At 37.4% G+C, this 14,542-nt stretch overlaps 1 protein-coding gene across 2 annotated transcripts in view; it reads left to right on the top strand.

Moving 5' to 3' along the window:
• The first annotated feature begins 37 nt into the window (after positions 1–37).
• GFRA1 (GDNF family receptor alpha 1) overlaps positions 38–14,542 on the top strand; it is a 138,977-nt gene continuing 124,472 nt past the window's right edge. The window contains exons 1-3 of one of the 2 annotated variants that reach the window (XM_085319087.1): positions 38–422; positions 1,530–1,814; positions 3,120–3,203. In XM_085319087.1, the coding sequence (XP_085175213.1) occupies positions 383–422; positions 1,530–1,814; positions 3,120–3,203 (409 nt within the window). In that variant the 5' untranslated portion in view covers positions 38–382. Of the gene's footprint in view, positions 423–1,511; positions 1,815–3,119; positions 3,204–14,542 lie in introns of both variants that reach the window. The other variant, XM_085319086.1, reaches the window with a different exon arrangement.

Here is a 14,542-nt window from a genome sequence, read left to right as displayed (position 1 = left end):
CCCCCCCGCCCCCCGTGTGCTCCCGGTCCCTCCCTGGGAACAAGCGCTGCCCACCCAAGGAGGCGACCGGCGCTCCTGCCCCGCTCCCGCTTGCTCACTCGCACACACATATACTCTGTGTGCGCCTCGCTCTCCCTGACTGAAGTCGGTGCTTGTGTTTTCAGGTTGCTGAGACCTGATACCTAAGGGGAAAAGCTCAGCATCTGCATCTCTGCTCCAGCTGCCGGCGGTGGTAGCAGCGAAGAGGAGGAGGGGGTTCCCTAGAATTCGATGGATCGGAACTTGGAGTTTTTGGATCTCAGCGCTTTTGGAATATCTACATGCTGATCCTCTTTGTTGTGGCACATCAGCTCGTTTGGGGAAACCATCCGAAGACAGCAAGATGTTTCTCGCTATCTTGTACTTCCTTTTGCCCTTAGTGGGTAAGTTGCTGGTATCTGATTTCTCTCTGTATTGCTTCATAAAGCAATACATAGGGTTTATGGGATYGGATGCCTGATGATTGTCAATCTATTGTTTAGGCAGAACAGTGAAGTTTCCAGTAGTTTTTACAGCTCTGCTTCACATCATTTAGCCCAGTCGGCATTTGAAGCGCTGGGAGATTATAGAGTTAGATGCTTGCTTGCATAGCTTCTTGTTAAATTGGGTTCCCACAAGTCAGAGGGAAACTTTTCGTTTTAATAAAATAAGACTGCTCAGGGAGGTTGATAGAAGCCAGTTGAAGGATTACATCTTCACCTGAACCTGGCATCCTGCCCATTTGCAAGTAGTTTGCAATCAAAATTGGTTTCCATTCTACAGGAGATGTTTGTTTGCATTTTCATCTATGTGTGTGTGAGCAAGCGTGACAGGGGGCACACTGGAGAGGAGAGGGTTACTGTAATATGCTTTGTTCTCCTGCAAAAGCATCATACGTGGAGAGAAGTTGAGGGGAGGGTGTCATAAATTCCAGCTTTGAAAATATATGTGGAATAAGCAAAAATGCGTACAGCTATTAAAAAGTGACTGACGTAAAAAGAGCCTAATAACAATCAGTGAGGATACTTATCTCTCTGAGCGGATTGTTCGTGGATGTAATTGAAATTACAGCAAAGCTCTTGCAGAAAGTGAGGCCGAGTATTTAACCCCTCAGTTAAACACCCGAATGGAAAGGTTATTTGCTTCACCAAAGTGGATGTAAGGAACCATGAATGCTTATTTTGTCAGGCATGTTAGTCCCTGTGGGTTTTCTTTCCTTTCTGCATTTTGTCTTAATTCAGCCAGAATGTTAAAGCGTGCTGTTCCTGTAGACTTACACTAAAGTGGATCTGACTAAGACCATGGAAACCCCATGAGTTTTTCCTAAGGTATAGCGTGAAGCCCTGGGGTTTGCAAGGTGCTGGCTGTCGGGCTGGCTGCATGTGCTGTGTTAGGAAGTGCCTTGTGCCTCCCATCTAGGGCCTTAGAGCCCTAGTTAAATCTGCCTCACCCTCAAAAAGAATTTGTTGGTTTGTGTCTTCTTCTCTCTGTAGATGTGCTTTTGTCTGCAGAAGTGAATGGGCTGCCTGGAGGGGATCGCCTAGACTGCGTGAAAGCCAGCGATCAGTGTCTCAAGGAGCAGAGCTGTAGTACTAAATACAGGACACTGAGGCAGTGCGTAGCCGGTAAAGAGAGCAACTTCAGCCGGGCAACAGGCCTGGAGGCAAAGGATGAATGCAAGAGTGCCATGGAAGCTCTGAAGCAGAAATCTCTGTACAACTGCCGCTGCAAGAGGGGCATGAAGAAAGAGAAAAACTGCCTGCGCATTTACTGGAGCATGTACCAGAGCTTACAGGGTATGTTGCAAAACACGGGAGCATTACCCTCCCCTAACGCGGTGTGGTTTCCCAGCCCGTCACATCCGCAGCTAGCTGCCACCACAGAGACTAAGCGGAGGGTCTGACCTCTCAATGCACATTGTGCGCTTCAGCTGCAAACTGAGGACCTTTCATCCAACTCGGGAACAGCTGCTGCTGCATCTCCTGTTGTTGGGAAATCCACAATAAGGGTTTCCTCCAGGGGACCCAGCTGACCTTTCCAAACCAAAGTCAAAGATGAGGGCATTAACAAGTGCAAAAGCTACAAAAAGCAGTCATTTGAGACATGTTCCTAATAACATTTTAACTCCTTAATTGGGACTCACCTAACAATCCCAGGGCACTGAAACTAGATCCTTAGCTCTTTGCTATAAGTTTAATGTAATATAGAGGGGGAGCATTGTTTTAAGAAGTATTTTATTTCTTTTCCTGTATTTGCCAGCAGCATTCCTGGGGCATGTAGAGACAGAAAAAAAGAAGTTAGTGCTTCTCATTGTATGCAGAAGTGCGGGTTAGAAGGGGTATGGCAATGATTGACTTGGGACATCTGTTCTCATTGATGTCATTGCTGAATTTCCCATAGTCTGCTGAGAACAGTCAGGTCCTTATGTGAGGTATATCATTCTGGCCTTGTTTTCTTTTGTTTAAGAAGTTCTGCAGTTGAAGATGCAATCCTTCATTTCAGTGTGACCCCTCCTTAACTCTGCTGTAGCTGCTTCTGCTTCCATATTGTTTCACTGAAGCCAACCCTTTCATTTATCCTGGCATCAGTTGGAACATTTTAATGAGTTAATATATCTCTATGTTCCYGCTTTCATAATAAATTACACTACTCGTCTTGGACATTCTCTGCATTGTAAATTAATTTCCCTTCCACCAGCATTTTGTTAGGAGTGTTTTATTCCAAAGATGCTAGTTTTCAGCTGTTACCTGGGCTGCTCCTCCAAATAAGAGCTCTAATTTTAGTGTGAGTGAACAGGAACAGCCCTGCTGCTGCTTCTCTCCTCCTGGCATGTTAAGATGAGGCAGTCCCTGTGATGTTAGAAACTGTCTCTGCAGATTGTGACTTTATCCATGGAGGAAGGAGAAAAAATAGTGACAAGGATAAACAACTCTTTCTGGTGTTTTCATAAGTTGTCCTTTGAGGAGAAATAGCCACACAAAACAGATTAAAGTGAAATACCTTTACTGTTACAAAGTAACTTCATTATAGATTAGATAGAAACAACAAAATCTTGTCCTGAAACCTTGTATAAAAAGAATCTAAATGTTTGTTGTCTTTAGGAAATGATTTGCTTGAAGATTCTCCCTATGAACCAGTTAACAGCAGACTGTCAGACATATTCAGGCTAGCACCAATTGTATCAGGTAAGCAGATTTGAAGTTCTTTAGCTGAAATATGATTACAATCTGCTGCTTTATAGCTGAACTATCAACATTCGTAGCTCATGGAACAATACTGTTTTAAATAAAAGGAAAAGTTAATGGCTTTCTGGATTTGGTTCATGATATAGTTGCATAAAAAGAAAATCCTAATTGATTCTGAAATAATAACTAAAACTGAAAGAAGACTTGGCAGGATGGCAATTTGTGTTCTTTTTGAGTCATTCTTGACAATAAACGCTAAATTTTCCTGTAGGTGGCAATCTGATTCCCCATGTTTCTAATTTACAGATCGGTTCCTTTTTGGGAATATGGTCAGTGCAAGTTACCTCCCATTGACATTAAAACAGATCAGAAGATAATCTTTCAAATGTTTGCAAAAGGAATGTCTTATCGTTTCATATTTTCAAAAGAAATTTCAGAATTAAGCCTTATCTTTTCTGGAACTGCTGGCTGCTTAAAGAACCTATTCACCAGTTCCTTGTCTTTCTCATTTTTCTCTGGATTTTTTTTTTTTTTTTGTTTTGGGGATGTCTTTCGGAACTTGCTTGGTAATTAGAATATGCTGTTTTGTTTTTTGGTGGGAACAAAACTAAACTCATTTTGGGTCATGTTTATTGAAACAATGAATTTTGGGTACTGACAGGCATTACAGGTTGGAATTCATATTTTTTATAGTTTCATAAAGTCTTGTGAGGATGCAGTCTGTACCCAGGACCTTTATTATGTAGTTACGTGAAATATTGAACATACATAGTGTAAGTCTGACCATCTTGAACCTTAGATTAACTGACTTGCTAAAGATGAGCATTACTAGATTGTTCTTTAACACAAATAAACAGGAAAGACCAGAGGGAGTGGCTTGACCAATTTTCAGTACTTACGCTGCTTAGGACCCTAAGTCTCGCTAAAAGTCAGAGGGGCTTAAGTTGTTAAGTATTTAATGGGCAGATTTTCAAAGATATACAGACACATAAAATATAGATAACTATCCACCGGGATTTTCAGAAAGGACTAAGTGATTTAAATAGGCGTTAGATGCCCAGACAGTTTAAAAAATTCTAAGTGCTTAATGCATCTTTAGGTATCTTAATGCCTTTGAAAATCAGCCCCTTAGTCACTTTTCAAAATGTGACTTCAGATCCAAATCACATGTATCTTTTGAAAGCATTATCTTAATTTGGTGTGCAAGTCTGTTGGGAAATGTAGAGAAAAGAAGATTGATTTCTGAAGAAATGTATTTTATTTTACTTTTTTTTTTTAAAAAAAAACCCTAACAACCCAACTCTGTGCAAAACCAAGCAGAAAGAATGCATAGAACTCTTGTTATATGATATTTTCTTAAAGTTTAGTCAATCTTTCCAGGATCAAATTCTAACCTACCTTAACAGTGGAAATACTGTCATGGAAATACTTTATATATGATCTACCTTTCTGGGTTTTTTTGTTTTTAAGATTCCTTATTTGCTTACAAGCTAGTTATCTTAAAATGCAATAAACTTTTCCACCTGTTCTGTACAGCAATTAAATACATATAAGTACATATTTGTTCAACAAGTGCAGTTGTTTCTACTACTTAGGATGCTGATGTATAGGTTAAGACTGATTCTGTGTTACTAGTGCACCAAAATTACTGTTCACTGTGGAAGCTTTAGGTTTACAGGGATTGCAGATTGCTTACAGACAGGAACAAACAGAAGTTGTAATATAGAGGAAAATAACCAGTATTTGGAAGTAGTATTATCTAAAAGAAAAAGTCATTAGCAGAAGCATTTTTCTTCTTATCATCATGGTTACTTCTGTATGTTACATTCTTAAAAGCTGCCTAGACTTAGTTTTTTGCAAGGATCTGCAAGTACCCCAAAACAGTGGAACTTTACGGGATTTTTATATCTTATTTTTTWAAAAAAATTGTACAAGCAGTGTTGGCAGGGGTTTCATAACTGCTCTTCTGCTAATACGGTCATTGCTGTTTACAGATGTTGCTACAGTATTGACTCTTAGTAAAGTTATTTGAGTGTAATTAAAAGCAGAGATTAACTGTTGTGTCCATAAAGGATATTTTGTGGTACTGTATGACTTAATATATATCAGGTCTGTTTTTCTTATATTTATATTTATTTTGAAACAGTGTAGAAAATCACAGTAATTTTCTTTTATGGTACATGGAGAGGAGAAAGACTTTGACTAAGATAACTGGTCTGTATTCTAGAGAGCATACATAAGTCTAAGAAATGGCGGGAAGTTTTTAAAAGCGTTACTGTTGGTTTCTTTACTGAAAGATGTTGAAAAGTATATCCTTTAATGAAATAGAATATCACTTTCTCATTACTTGCTCAAGTATCAATAATGTATTGACTTAAAACAAAACTCAGGAATACATTGCTAAACCTGTTACTGAGTTTGTCATTTCTCTCCAGTTTCCATTGTGGTAATAAAAACACAAGCAATTAAAATGAACCTTTGTTTTGTTTTGTTTTTTCATTTTATTTTTATGTATATAGTAGTTTATGTTATACTGGGTCTAATGGACTAGTTAGCTTAGAACTAGGAAAAAARGGAATTATTCAATATAAAATTTAAACAGCTGTCCAACAACATAGAAAATAAAAACAAAAAACATAGAATCATTTATTACAGTGTTAGCTGCTAAACCCAGAGAATCATATATTTAGATACTAACAAGCCTGAATTTTGCATTTCAATCCCTATAAAATTTACAGGGAAAGTGTGATGAAAAAAAGTGACAGCTAAAATGGGAATGTGAGTTCCGTGTTTGATTTACTCTCATAATAATATATCCTGTATGTTCAAGGCCTAGTCCTCCTTCCTTTCCATCTACACTTTAAGCTCATAATTCATCTCCTTCTTTAAAGTTAGTCTTTGGATACCTCACCTTGCCAAATCTAGGACTGTGAGCCTTTCCTAGCTGAAGGACAGGATGTCTTTTTTTCATGGGGGCGAAGAGAGGGGAACATATATATGTCTGATTTTTCTTTAGAAGCATTATGTCTGATGTGGAGCTTCTGTCTCCAGATTATAAATTTCATGCTAGGAGATAGCTCCTGAAATTACTGAAGACCTGCTGGTGTTTTCTCAAAGCAGCAGATTTGAGCTAGATACCCTGATGTAAAGATTTTGCTAAAACAGCCATTTCTGCTTAAACCTTAACTACTTTTGAGAGGTGAAAACTCTTTAACACCTTTCACGTCCATCACAAATACAGTAAATACAAAATCCTTTGATTGGATTTTAGAGGTGAATTTCACACCAAATTAAGGATTGATACTTCAGTTAGTTTGTCACTTGCTAAAGGTATCTAAAGCTTTTTACTACATGGGAAACAGTCTGCCTCTAAAATTTGTGTTGTATTTGACATTATGCCTTGCAACTGGAGGGTATCTTACTGTTTTGATACCAACTGATAAAGTGTAGTAGTCATTTTCATACAAGATAAGAAAATATCTTGTGTGAAAATTACAGTTCCATGTGTGCAGAAGCATTTACAAAATAAATGTTTCTGAAATACCTCATTCATTCCGACACAAAATGGAGAATCACTAAAACAGGGTAAAATACCTTAAGTCATATCTGTGAAGTGGTGTAAATAGAAAAGTGAATAGTAAAAAGAAGTATAGACTATTTAGATCTACCTACTTAGGATGACCTAATGCTATCCATCCATGGGTTTGCTTTTAAGTTGACAAGTTAATCACAAGTTAATTATACCATTGTTCAGCTTTGTGTGTATTATATATATATACACACAATAAATATATTTACATCTATTGTATATGAACCATTGTTCAGCTTTGTGTGTGTTTGTGTGTATGTATACTATGTAAATATATATTTACATCTATTATATTTGGACATAATCTTGAATAGCATGCTACAGGAAATCAGAAATTTCTTAAACTATGGAGGATTTGCTGGAAATCTGTGGGAAATCTGTGAAGAATTGGTTGGTTACATGCTGGTAGTTATGTCTTGTTCTGGTCATTATGTCTTGTTTCTAGTTGTTAAATTGCAAGACAGCTAGAAATTAATTTTGCCAATACTTCTTTTTAATGTAGTAGATTTTTTTTTCAAAATTAATGCATCATCGACAAATGAGAGAGAGACTGGCTGGTATAGTTATATGTCAAAGAGAGTTTTCCCCAATTCTGTCTTTCACATCAGAGGCTGTTTACTCTCAAAAACTCTTCAGTTAAAGGAGGCATCTATGAGTTAGTATTTAGAGAAGGGTAAACTTCTTAACTAAAAAGAAGAGTTTAGTTGTCTACTAAGAAGGAGGTTGTCTACTAACACAGGAGTTCTACTGGAGTACATAATTCCATGCTGGAATGATGTGAGTAGCACATGTTTGATTTGCATACTGAATAAACTACAAGCACAAATACAAATAATTATGGTCAGTTAGATGGTCTTCTATTGTATTTTAAAAATTAAGATTATAAAAAACATGACAGTGCTGGAATTCTCAGAAGGGTGCATGCATTGATGACATTTAAATTTGGCAATCTCATACACACTGTTTCTGGAAGATATTTAAGGATTTTATAGTGGTTGGTCTGGGTCACCTTCTAGGATCTCTATATTGCTCAGAAGGAAGGAGTGGATCAGTAGTTTTCTCTCTTCTGCCACTGAACTATTAGAAGTCTTCAGGGCATCCCACATTGTTGGGTTTCACAATTAAGAAAACTGGTACTGAGAAAGAATGAACTCCAGTATGCAAACACTTCTCAAGCTTTGGCAAGGTTTCTCCTCCAGCATAAAGCTTGCTTTGAGTATTGACAGCTATTTGGGATCCTCCCCGCTATTTATCCTTTCCAGAGATGGGTTGGAGACCTTACAGGGAATGGACTAGAAGTGCTTCCTTTGGAAGAGTTGCTACCAGCAGAGGCAAGGAAGGAAAGTTGGGCTTTTCATAATGAATTCCCAGAGAAATGGAGGTTGCCTGTTTTTGTGCTTAAGGCTTTTTAGGTTCCTCATGCTCATCTCTGCTTTTTCTACTAGTTCTGTAAATTAGGAGGTGCAGAACTAGAAAACCATCTCATAGTGAATTTGTTTTACCCAAGCTTTTGTTTTTCCCTGAAATTCTTTTAATCAAGAAATGAATATGGTTCCCCCCATTCAATTGGCAATTCTTGTGCTGATGTAAGAAAGAATTGAGGTCAGGGTAGCAGCTACTTGACTCTTTAATGATCATTTGCCTATTTTCTCCACTTGATGAATTACTTTTTTTCAAAAAAAATCAGAAAGCTAAGTTAGCATATCTGCCCCAGTCAACAGATCCCTGCTTTTTCCTCGGGCTGTGTGGTATGTGAATTAGAGGCTTCTCCCATGAATTAATACTGAACGACATTCCCAATTCCTACAGCTTGAGGCCTCTAATCCTAGGTCTATTCCTAAGTGTGTGTGTGTGTATGTGTGTGTATATTCCAAATACTACATACATTTCTAATTAACACTGTGCCTTTTTTCAGACATTTTGTAAAAATATTTGATACACCGTAGTTCTACAAAGGCAAATTAATTTACAAAACATTAAAATGTTGATTTTTTTAGCAATTTAAAATGCTCTTGTTAGCGCTTATCATATTGTTGCATTTTTAAAATTTCAAAAAAGGGACATTTTTTGTTAGTTACTTTGCACATTCACCCAATTTSATAAACAACAAACCAGATGCTATTAAGTTAATAGGAGTCTTGCAATCTGATTCTGTTCCCACTGAAGTAAGCATAACACATCAACATTTTTTTTATTTGATTACATTGTATTCTGTTTCCTTTTGTAATTTTTTGGCTTAGTTCTGATTTTTCTGATATACGTTTGAGCCTTTTGGTGTCAGAAAAGTAAAAATGAATTGTTATTTTGACTACAGTAGATTGTCACATGCACAGGTATATTTTCCTTTGTAAGATATATGTATTAATCAGAGTTCCTGGACCAATCTGTTATCATTTTTACAGTTATAAATTTGTACTAACTCTTTTGTCTCCAGTAAAAATTTGAGACCCGTTGCCTATGGCAAGAAAAGAAGCAGACAGCTAGTTCATTGCATTTAACAAAATGAAAATAATTTGAGAAAATGACTTTAATATGAGTATGTACAAAGCTTGTGCTCTGTGACATTTCTTTGTGCAGATTTTCTTTGCAGCGACAACTAGGCTAGCTTCCCGTCAGATAACAAGTTATCAAGGGTGCATAGATACTAGTTGCTGATTTCCACTTCTGTGTTTACATAATCAGATTGGACTTCACACAAAAGCAATCATTTTGGTGACTGTTGGCTTGCTGGAGGTCTCTGAATTTCCTGTTTTCTGCAATTCTGGAAGCTTGATCTGATTATGAGAGGGGAAATACGTACCTTACTGAAGTAACTGATTGACCAGTTTATAAAAGCAGTGCATATGCACTTTAATTTCAGGAGGAACATGGAAAGCCTTTAAACACCAACTAGGAATATGAAAATAACTTAAACGTGTTCCATATTTCTTGGTGAGATTACTGGAACTTTTTGCTAATTACTTTGCTTGAAGATCTATAAAACAGAAGAAAAGATCTTTGTTCCTCAGGTCTCTAAATGCACGGCTTTGGGCAAAGGTAAAGTTTCTGCTTGTCCCAGTAGTCTATCTAGGCAGGGCTTGTCAACCTGTTTCAACATGAGAAATAAGATGATACCTGTTTTATAGAAGGAGGAGAATCGGCTGATATAACACAGAACATTTATGCATGAAAATCCAGCATTTCCTTGAAATGCTGGGAGCAGTTAGAGTACTTAGGAGTCTCAAAGGAAACTTGGAGGAGTATTTTCTTGCAGCCTCAAAGAAAAGTGGTGGGGGATGATTAGTTGAATAAACGTGGCCAGGCATTTTGCATTCACTATATTGTATAAAAAGCAAACCAAATCATCTTTTTGTCTAGAGAAGCATCAYTGCAGGAGAGGGGAATTACCATCCCTTTAAGTATACCCTGAGGAAAGGCTCAGCTGATGTGGTTCATCATGTGTCGAATGGACAAATGTGTTTGCTCTTTTGAGTAGCAAATTATATATCCTTTTGTTTATAATTACAGACCTGCTTTATGGTTTTCATGAATGTCATGCTTATTCATATCAAGTAGGACCAAAAGCATGTAGGCATATCCTAGTAATATCAATGGAATTACTTGGAGAGTTCAGATGCTTGCTAGTCACTGTGAGGAGGGAAGCACAATCTGATTACAAGATTTGGGCAATACAGCTGTTTCAAGGGCTTCACTGGTAGAAACAGTCATGGACTGCAGAGGGACCTTAGGAACATACAACTCGCCAAGTTCAGCTTTTTGTACCTTCACACTCTGCTGTGTTGCAGGGGTAAGCCATGGGACACTGCAGCCCCATGAGCAGGCTTGCTGAAGACGTGACATGATGAGAGTATGCTTCCTGTGATGTAGTTTAGTTACCATGTGAGCATACTGTTGGGAATACTCCAGTGATACAGGTGATGTGAGGAGTGGTGCGGAAGGGAATTCTGCACCCATTAGGTGGCTCTAAGGCAGTCTCCTTCGGAGGGCTACTGAAGTGCCTTGTCCGTAAGTTGTATCCCCTGGTGAAATGCCAAAAGAAGAATACCAAAAAGAGCAGCATCCTGCAGCTCTCCGTCTCCTGATGGCACAACAAGGTGCAGTTTATGGTGGGTGATTTCACTCTCACTGTTTACATCTTAAAATATTTTAAAATTTTATAACCCTACTTATGTTTGATTCTCAAGGATAGCTTTGACAGTGTTGGAAGAGTCTGTTGTAATTGTCAAGAGTTGACAATATGCTAAAAAAGCTAAGAGTAAAGTGCCTGTGTTTGACGAAAAGAAATAAGAATTTCTGAATCATAGGGCAGGACTTGTGACAACAGTATTTCTTATTTTAGCCTGTATATTATTTTATTTTAATCTTAGCAAGGAATGCATTTATAGCTCTGATTTTAGAAATAACAGTTCATTTTTGTATAGGAAACTAATTCTGTAATTCATTTTATATTAGTATTTTCATCTTATTTTGATACTATATTTTCTGTAGATGAAACTAGTGCAGCAACAATGCTGTCAGTATATTTAGAACATTAATACAATTAAGTTATTTTCTGAATAGTTCTTTAGTTATTATCATGCATTGAAAATAATTTCTATAAATTTCTATAAATGTCAGACTATAGTCCTGTACAATCTGCACTCAACTTAAAATTTAACATGAGAGATGCCTGACACAAAGTAATAGCATAGAGATAGCTCTTCCTGCCTAGAAATTTTCAGAAATGATGGGTTGTAAAGAGACCTGAAGATATCAAACAATTTGAATAGAAACCTATAAATAAAGATGAATTTCTGCATTCACTGGTTATATGATTTTTATCACTGTCTGGCGTCCATAAAATGCATCTTCTCATTAAAATTTTGTAGTGAAGCTGATAAGGTTCAAAAGTATTCATGCTTTCACACTCTTCTTTTTAAATTCTGTACCCTAAATTTAGTACTAAAACTCAGTGGAGCAAAACTGAAAGTCATGGTTTCTGTGTTCTTCCTCCACAGGAGACAGTATCATGTTTCTGCCCGTTCTCCAGTCCCACAGCCTTCAGGTCACTGTTGACATTTGCTCATGACAATCAGGCTATTACTAACCACTGTCATTTCCTGGAGCAACCAACCAAAACTCACTCCTGCCTTTGCATACCTTTCCTATATATTGTCATGTCTTTCATGCATATTAGTACCCCCCTCAGATGTTCCTGGGTTTTCTGCTCCATCTGAACCAGATGCCTCCACCAAATCTTCTTCCTTCTGTAAGGCTTCTCATTTCCTTTTCTGTCACTTTACCAGAGTGTTCATGGCAGTTCTACTTGCCACCTTAGCCACTCTTCAGAAATCTGACTCTAGTTCTTCCCTTTCCTTCTTGTGACAGGCTTCTCTGCTCTCCTGATTTCTTTGTCTTGAAGTCCTCCTCATACCTCTGCCTCTTGCACTGCTTTCTGACTTTCTTTGTCCCCCTAATGCCTGCCTGTCCTCCATCATCTGGTACCTCAGGTGGTGAGAGTCTCCACTCTTCCTTCAAAGTYTTCCCTAAACTCTCTGCTTTTTCCATCATTCTCCAAGTGATTCTTTCTCTCTCTATAGAAAGAGATTGAAATGTGATTTAATAAAAGAAATTACTGTTGAATAATGGAGCTAAAACAACCTGGTTTCCTGTGAATTTGAGTTCTCCATCTCCTGGACGCCCCTTGCCCTTGGCACAGACAGAGCTCCTTTTTACTTTCTCTGTACTGTATTCTCTCCATAGGTACTTCTCCCTTTGCTTTGCCTAAATTATGTCCCACATTGCTTACCTGTTCAGGGCAGCATATGCTGTGACTGGTTCAGGGTTGCACTTATGCTGGTGACTATATATGCGTGTGCTGGCTGCTTGGCACTTGCTCCCGCCTGGAATGGCTCAGTGCTTTTTCTTCGGTAGGCATGTTCATTTGAGTCTCACTCAGTTATGCAAAACTGCCGTTTTCATGACATTTTTAAGAACTTCATAATCATTATTCTGTCGAATTTGCTTATGTCATATGGCTTAAAAATTTGTTGAAAGCTGTAGGGGTTCGGAAGTGAGACTAATATTAAATTTACCTATGTTTTCTTGCAAATATTAGAATTAAAGAAAACAAATGTGATTCCTGTGGTAACACTAAATGCTAGACTGTGACATATCTCGTCTTATTCTAGTCTAATAGAACATTTAATGTGCTATGAATGTGATAAAAATAATCATACAATGGACTTGAAAAATACATCTAATTGAGTGTAGTTCATGGCTGACAGATAACTGAGTATCCCAAGATTCTCAATATGGGAAATAATTCTTGCATTTAGGTTAGTTAGGATGAAGATTCTTTATTCAGATTTAGAAATGAAACAAGAAAAAAAGGATCTCTCCAAAAGCTGTTGTGTATTAACAGGTATATTGCATTTTAGTTATTTGAATACTACTACACCGTATTTACAAATGACATTGCATTGTATTTAGTCATCTTCTTTTCTAGATAGAATATTTTTAAGATTACTGTTTAAATTTTACTGATTTGGCAGGGGGAGAGGGGGGAAAGGAAGGGAAGGCCATAAATTAAAAAAACAAGAAAGGCAATACCAGCTTTTGGTAGTAATTTAAAAGACTTCATGTCCAAATTCCACTTGCAAATAGTATGGAATCTATTCTGCACAGCAGAGGCTTTGCATTAATGAACATTTAAGTAGCAGATTAAAATGTCTATTTAAAAAATAGGTTCGTATTATGTAATAACGCAAATCTGGATTACTAATAGCAGTGAAGATAATTTTATTGAGTAGATTAGGTGCAATTAAATCTCAACTACAGAATATTTAAATACAATACTGTAGCAAAACCCAGTCCCTGTAGCTTTACTTGCCTTCTTTCACACCCACAGGATCAGTACCTAACAACACAGTAAATTATCACTTTATTGTTGTTCATTTTTTACGGCTATGGGAATGTACATCATGTTATCCATTAGGACCGAGACAAAGAAGTCTTCTACACATGCACAATCATGAAACAAGACATGATTGAAGAGAGCAAGGTGCCAGCATTATGTGAAGTTCTATTATACATTGATAAATCTGCTTGTCAGATTTCTTTAAAGGATTGTATAGATAAGGACTGCCTGTAGGATTCCCATATGAAAAGTCCTGAAAATTATGGCCTTTTGTAATAAATCCGTACAAACTGATAAAACGTGTCGCTTCCCTCTCTGACGATCTATTTAGTTAATTTTATCCTTCTAAATATTGGAACAGAGACTGTAAAACTTGCAGTGTTCTGATAACACTTGTGACCTGATGAAGTAAACTGCTTTGATCTTTTGAGAGGTCAAATTGTGTGTGTTTCTAAGCAGACATTCCCCAAGGCTGATGATGTGTGAGATGTCTGTTCCTGTTGCCAAATGTCCCACCTTTGCAGTGGAAAATTAAAGGAGACTTGCAAAGAAGTGTGGTGCATTAAAGTGTATTTAATTTTGTCTATGAATTGGTGTTAGAATTGTTGGACACAGGATGTGTTTGTTTTTAATTTTTGCACAGTTTAAAAAATGTCTAGACAGTTTTCTTCTGGGTTGGATGAAGAGTGAATATTTTGACTCTTAACTGCAGTAATGTTTAGGCAGAAAGGCATACAATTCTTTTAATATAAGGAAACAGAGAATTATTTAAATCTGACTTGGAGCTCCAGTTAGCTTTTTGGTGTGTTTCTGTGGTATAGGTGAACATACCTTTTTACTTCACCATGCCCC

Source organism: Rhea americana, unplaced genomic scaffold (genome assembly GCF_003343005.1).
Source record: "Rhea americana isolate MKP2758 unplaced genomic scaffold, rheAme1 scaffold_57, whole genome shotgun sequence".
Lineage (NCBI taxonomy): Eukaryota > Metazoa > Chordata > Aves > Rheiformes > Rheidae > Rhea > Rhea americana.
Note: the sequence above shows the minus strand (reverse complement) of the source record. Positions and strands in the feature narration are given on the sequence as shown.